Source organism: Chrysochloris asiatica, unplaced genomic scaffold, assembly GCF_000296735.1.
Source record: "Chrysochloris asiatica unplaced genomic scaffold, ChrAsi1.0 scaffold00021, whole genome shotgun sequence".
Classification (NCBI taxonomy): Eukaryota; Metazoa; Chordata; class Mammalia; order Afrosoricida; family Chrysochloridae; genus Chrysochloris; species Chrysochloris asiatica.
In genome coordinates, this window is record NW_006408539.1 from 5,504,075 (window position 1) to 5,511,581 (window position 7,507).

The 7,507-nt window shown below is 37.0% G+C and overlaps 1 protein-coding gene across 1 annotated transcript in view; it reads left to right on the top strand.

Annotated features, from left to right (window-relative positions):
- The window catches only part of DCC (deleted in colorectal carcinoma), a 1,585,944-nt gene that overhangs the window by 1,496,611 nt on the left and 81,826 nt on the right, over positions 1-7,507 (top strand). Inside the window, exon 25 of the mRNA XM_006837499.1 lies at positions 283-399. Within this exon, the coding sequence (XP_006837562.1) occupies positions 283-399 (117 nt within the window). The remainder of the gene's footprint in view (positions 1-282; positions 400-7,507) is intronic.

The following is a 7,507-nucleotide window of genomic DNA, read 5'->3' on the forward strand; positions in this document are numbered from 1 at the left end:
CTCAATGACACCCAACAACAACATAATCCTGTAACAATACTTTCTGACTTAACCTTGTACATGAATATGCAAAATTTTAAAACATCAAACTGTAAATAACGGTTCTTTATAGATAATGAGGTATGGCTTATTCTTTTAATGTTTGTATGATTAAAATATATTATTTGTATAACATGAAAACAAATAAAATGTATTTGAAACAACTGTAAAAGTGTGACTGTACCTGAGTGCCTAACTAGAACAAAATGTTGCATCATTGAAGAGTATGTCTCTCTCCTTCAGGTCAAGACACTGAAGAAGCAGGAAGCTCCATGTCCACCCTAGAGAGGTCACTGGCTGCTCGTCGAGCCACCCGGGCCAAACTCATGATCCCCATGGATGCCCAGTCCAACAATCCCAGTAAGTGAACATTGGTACTCCCATGAAGACAGGAAATGCATTTTCTTTTCATCTTTTCTCTAACGTGTAAAACTGTCAAAAACAATAGAATTTCCCCTAAATTTTTTGGGCAAAGATAATCAAGAATGACTACAACCATATCATGTATAACTAGAAGGTCCGAGGCTTTACTTTTGTCTTCTTGTTGACAAACAGATGGTTACATATTTAAGGGAGTTTTTCTTTTTGTTTGCTTTTTAGTTTTTGTTTTTTAAATAAAAACATGAATCAGTGTAGAAAGAGTTGAAATTTTTCTCTGTATTATTGATCTTATTCCAATTATCATTGTCTCTTTTACATTTTTTTTATTAGGTCCACTTTTTCTGATTAAAATAATCTAATGCCTTTGAAACAGTGTTATCATACACCTTCTTGCTGCCTCTTCTTGTTGAAGCTTTCTGTCATCCTCCTACAGTCAATGAAGATATTAGCATCTGGGGATCACTTTCTTTCCAATTACCAGTATGATCAATCTTGGTAATTACAGTATTCATGCAGCTAATCCATCCAGTGTCCTGAACTGTTAGTTCTTTTATGATACCTGCAATGATATTGGCTCTTTCCCACCTCAATTCATCAACTCCACGTCACACACTAAACCAATAATTGTACCCCTATTAAATGTCAGTTTCTATTATCTATTTTGCTATCATAGCATATATTGCCTTCTTACTTCTTTTACTGAACATTTACAATCCTTCAATCCCACTAGGACTACGAATGTATCATCTCTGCTATCTTCCCACTGTCCTTCACCCCGCTCATATCCTCATTTTTCTCGATAGTTAGAATCCAGGTATATTTATTTTCTTCCATCCCTTGCAAACACCTTCATCTTCCTTGGTTTTCTCTCCCTACTCACTTGAATAAACCTCAACCATGATTAAGTCAGACTTACCATCAACTCTTACCTGCATCATTATTATAACTCAAAGGAAACAAATACATAAACATACATCTAAGATGAGCTCCTACCTGCCTAAAGACACAACTATATTTTTTTAGTTACTCATCATTTCACTTTATAAAATGTATCAGATTTAATCTTAATTCTATATCTCCCGTATATACAAAGGTGAGTCAAAAATTTCCACACTCCAGGTATATTAAAATTCCTGTCCACATCCACAACTTATAAAAACATTTGAACACATGAAATGATTCTATCCAATAAATGAGTGACAGTGAGTTATGTGGCAAATCATTTGCAAATCAGCCATGACTCTGCCTATGAAGGAATCCATGACAGACTTGGGTTTCAAAGTTTGTGTGAGATAGGTACCAGACAACTCATGGAAGAGTATAAACAGAATCATTTGGATTTTTACAAACAAAATTTGGACTGATACTTGAAAGGAGGTAAAAGTTTCTTTAAAAAAACCATTACTGGTGAAGAGACTCAGATTCATTATTTTGAGCCTGAGAGTAAACAGTAGAATATGGAATGGAAACATCCTCAATTGCCAACCAAGAAAACATTCAAAAGTTAAAAGTCAACCATCAGCTGGAAAATTGAAGCTTACAGTTTTCCAGAATTCTCAAGGGTCAGTATTGGAACACTTTCAGGAAAAAGGTTGAACAATCAACAGTGCTCCTTACAATAAGATGCTTACTGAAGAGCTGAAACCTAAACTTCAGATTAAATGTAGAAGACTGCTATCCAAGGGCATTGGGATCTTGCATGACAATACACATCTACACACCTCTGCCCACACTATTGACACTCTGCAAAAACTCCATCGTGAAGTGTTAAAGCATCCTCCCAATAGTCCTAATCTTGTTCCATCAGACTTTCACCTGTGTGTCCCTTGAAAGAAACCCTTCGAGGATGAAGATTCACCTCTGATGAAGAAGTGAAGACAGCAATGCATTCGTGGCTCACAGATCAACCTCCTGAAACATTTTAAAATAAAGGAATACGAATGCTCATTGAAAGATAACAAAGTATATTGAAAAGCAAGGAGATACTGTAAAAATAATAATAAAAAAAAAAGATGTATTTGCCTTTTTTAAATGTTGATTTAAAAAATTCTACATCCAGATTGTGGATAATTTTTTATTCATCCTCACACTTTTCTGCTTCCACATTCTTGCTTCTTATATCCATGAGAAAAGAAAAGCACTCATAAAACAGAATTCTTATCTTCTCCTAAGATCTATGAATCCACCTGAATCTCTTAATTTGGCTTGCTATAGATGTGTCTTCCAATGCATTGAAGAAAAGTCATTCAGCTTAATAACATAAATCACTGAAATCAATAGCTACATTACTCACGTCATCTCCTACTTCCTTTGTCCTTATTCCATTTCAGCTATGTAACACTTTCTGGTCCTTGGATGATAAGTACTTTCTCAATCCAGTATGTTAAATTTGTAGTTCTCTTTACCTGCAACCCTCTATTCATGGCTATTTATGTGATTTATCTCTCAACTTAATTAAGGTTTGTACTCAAATACCACCTCTACAAAGAGGTCTTCCCTAACCATCACTTAACATATAATCTCTGAACACTCTCAAGCCTCTTTAATCTGCTCTTTTTTCTTTATTAGCACTTACTATAACACTTCATGCATTTTGCTATTTATTTATTAACTCTTTCCTATATTAAAATATGGACTTATGGTGTGGTACTATAGGATCAACACTGGACTGCGAATCACAAGGACAGCAGTTCAAACCCATCTGCTGCTCTTGGAAACCCTATACAGGCTTGCTATGAGTAGGAACTGACTTGAGAACACTTAACAACACTACCAATATTAAAATATGATCTCTGTAGGGTCATGGCTTCCACCTGTTTTGATCACTTCGTTTCCGCAATACCCTAAGCAGCACCTGGCACATGGCAGAACCTCACTCAGTATAATTTACTCAAATTAATAAACTGATAGTTGATCTTTCAGCTTGGAGTCCCTAGGTGACACAAATGATTAATGAACTAGGCTGTTATCTGAAAGTTTGGTGATTCAAGTCTCCTCAGAAGCAAGACTTCTTCCAGGGGCAAAAAAATTCATCATTGAAAACCGTATGGAGCATAGTTCTACTCTGACACACATGGGGTTACCAGGAATCAGTCTTAATTCTGTGGCAACTTGGGTTTGTTTATCTTGTTGTTCTTTCTACTTAGTTTATAGTAAGTCTTCCCTTCCCTCCATCTAGTACATATTTTTTCAATTTTACTGCCCCTTTGCTATAGAGTTAATTACAACTCATAATGACCCTACGGGACAGATTCAGACTACTTTCATAAAGTTCCAAGATTGCAAATCTTTATGGCACCTTACTGTGACTTCATTGTCCTGTAGAGAGGCTGGTAGGTGTCAAACCACTAATTTTTGGTTAGCAATTCAGTGCTTAACTGCCCTGCCACCAGGCCTCCTTCAATTTTACTGTAATAAGTACAATAATTGATATAGCATCTACACTAAGGATCAACTGCTCAACTCATGGAGGCATGCTATTATTATGATTGTTTTCTGATGCAAGAGTTTTGTTGTTGTTGTTAAGTGCCGTCGAGCAAGAGTTTAGACCTGGAGAATTTAAGCAACTATTTTATGGTCACACAACTAGTAGGCGGCAGAGCTAGAATTTGGACTCAAGAGATCAGGCTTCAATGTTCTGGGCTCCAATCTGTAAAGATTTGTGAAACTATTGTCCTTTGTCTTTCATTGCTTTCACTGCATAGAAACTATATTTGACTGCCTCCCCCCACCCCGCCTTCTAGCAACTTCCCTCTTGCAACTTAATCCTATCTGTGCCAATCTTCTATAATTTCCTTGTCAAACATCATTTTTCTTCAGCATCTTTGTGTGGCCTATCTTCATCATCCAATGAGTTTCCATATTCTGTTGAATTTTTTTTCACAGTATCTTTTGAAGCCTTTACTGCCTTCTTGTAATGAAGAGCCATATTTTTATTCTCTTCTTTATCGTCTCACAGCTGAACTATCAAACCTGCTTCATAATTAGTCTTTCTGTCTCTGGAGTCTCCCAGACCCTTATCTATTCTGTTTGTCACATTTCTTTCTAAAACAAGAAAGCAGATATAGCATTCTACTTCAAAGATTTCTCCAGTGGATCCCTATGATCTGCTAAGACAAAAACCTAGACACTCTACAGCCCATCCGAGCTGAACCTACATTTCCAGCTTCTTAGTGCTCTATCCTTACCCATGCACTGGTTAGACTAATTGCTAGTCCACAGGTATGCATTGTCCTTTTTTTGTTGTTGTTTTTTCCCTCTGCACAGTACTATCCCTTTGGAATAACTCAGGAGTCCTTAGGATATACATTCTACTTCAAGGCTGGTTTGAACTGCAAGGTCAGCAGTTCAAACTCACCAGCCACTTTTCTGAAACCCTATACAGGGTCCCTATGAGTGTGAACCAACTCAGCGGTGCTTAACAACAATAGCATAGCTACATAGCAAATTTCTATGAGCCTTTCAAAGGCCAGAGCATATACTGATCTTACAAAATCCTTCTTTTTGGTTTACTCCATCTAGAAATGAAAGTTACATTTTTCTGATTTGAATAGAATATCTTTAAACCACTTATATTGCACATAATACAGCCTCATATGATTAGGTCTTCCTGTCCAAAACATCTTTTCATTACCAGCTGTTGAATTACTTCATGATAGTGTTAGACTGTTTCTTAGCTTTATATCCACACAATTCATAGTTCAGTCCTTGCCCCAAACGCATGCTTGCTAAATATGTCAAATGAATGGATGAATAAATGTATTTATAGGGATATCCTTTGTTTAAAGCACATCCAAGTTTGGGGGCTTTTTCTATCAGTTACAGATAAAATACCTTCTAAAAAATACTCTGATGTATTAATGGCAGTTAAAAGTGTTTTCATCAAGTAGAAAAGGAAATAATGGATTTAGAAAGAAAGAAATAAAATGGAATAAGTATTTAATACTTGTTCCATTTTATCTCTCTAATAGTATTCAGCATGCACTTGCTAATTGCATTGCTAATTAGTATTTGAATAATACTTGTAATATGCTGGGGTTATCCCAGTTTTACAAATGGGAAAACAAAGCCTCGGGCAATTTAAACAACTTGATCCAGGACACACCTGGACAAATTATGAGCCTCTATGATAGACCTGCTTTCCTTATATCTTTTTATACTTTTTTTTTTTTTTAAAGATATTAAAGGCATTGCCTCCAATGTGCAAACATGGAAACTGAGTCTCTCAGGGTCTGAACACACAGCCTATACTTGTTCTGTCCACCCCACTGTGCTGCCTCATGTTGTCACCTATAGCCCTGAATTGTCCTGTACAAAAGTTAACCAGATTTCTCACCTCCCTAGTGTGTGACTCTACATCAATTGTTGTTAGGTGCAACCAAGTTCGTGCTATATGCAATAGAACAAAACACTGCCTGGACCATCCTCACAGTTATTGCTATTATTTAAATCCATTGTCGCTGCCATTGTGACAATCCCTCTAATTAAGTGCCTCTTTTTTTTCAGAGACGAGAATGATATCCTTCTCCAGAGAGAGATCCCTCTTGATAACATATCTAAAATATGTGAGACAGTCTTGTCATGCTTGTTTCTAGGGAGCTTCCTGGCTGTACTTCTTCTAATATAGATTTATTTGCTCTGAAGATACATGATATGTTCAATATTCTTCAATACCATAATTCAAAAGCATTAGTTCTTCTTTGGTCTGCCTTATTCATTGTCCAGCTTTCACATGCATATGAAGCCATTGAAAACACCATGACCTGGGTAGGTGGACCTTTGTCCTAAATTTTGACACTTTAAAGAGATCTTTGCAGATTTGTCCAAATGCAATCTGTTGTTTGATTTCTTGACTGCCACTCCCATAAGTATTGTTTGCGGATCTCCCCCAAATTAAATTCTTGACAACTTAAATCTTTTTAAGTTTGTCATGTCGGTGGGTAAAGAAAAAAAAAAAAATTCCTTTGGCATGAGCACAAATATGATTCTCTTCCAATTGGTTGGCCAGGTTGCCTTCCAGATTTCTTAGCATAAAAGAGTGAGAGCCTCCAGTGCTGCATCCATTTATTGCAACTTTTCCATTTGTATTCTGTTAGTTCCTGTATCCTTGCGTGTAGTCAATGCCTTCAGTTGTAGCTTTGACTTCTTCGTTCAGTAACATTGGTTCTTGGTCATATGGTGCCTCTTGAAATGGTTGAACATAGACCATTATTTTTGGTACATTGACTGTGTATTCCTTCCATCTTCTTTTGATGCTTTCTGCATAATTCAATATTTTGTGCATATTGTTGTTGTTGTTAAGTGCTATTAAGTCGGTTCCAATTCATAGTGATCCTATGTGGAGTTTCCAAGGAGCAACTGGTATGTTTGAACCACAAACCTAGTCATCAGCAGTCTAGCGCTTATCCTGCAGGGCCACATCAAGACTTCAAAATAGAGTCTGTGAATATTGCATATAAAGACGAATTTTCCCTCTGGTTCTTTCAGCTGAGCATGTTCTTGCCTTTTGGTTTTCTAACTCCAGGTCTTTGCATATTTCATTATAATACTTTAATCCATCTTCTTGAGCTTCTTTTTGAAATTTTCTCTCTTCATTTCTTTCCATCACTTTAGCTTCTCTACACACAAGAACAATTTTCAGAGTCTCTTCTGACTCCATTTTTGTCTTTTTCTGTCTTTTTTTTTAAATGTTTTATTGTGAATTATATGATAGTTTACATGGGAGAACTTTAGTCCTACATTCATTCCATTTTATATCATCTCACTGCCATGGTTCCAATCCCCTCCATGCATTATCAACCACCCAAAGGGTATATCCCAGAAACCCGCTCCCTACACTTCCCCCTCCTCCCCCCAGTTTTTGGCCCACAGTCCCTTTCCCTTTCTGGGTCCAAAGTCCCCAGTTGCTTCATGACTCCATGTCATCATCTCTGCCTCCATCTCAGGCATCTCTGTTTTTCTGGGTAGGGTCCCGCTCTTGGCTCTTCTCCGTTGATGGTCCCAGAGGCCTTCGCTCCTATCCTGGAGAATCAATCCCTCCCTTCCTTGTTACAAAACTTCCACCTTGGCATTTCCAACCCTCATAATC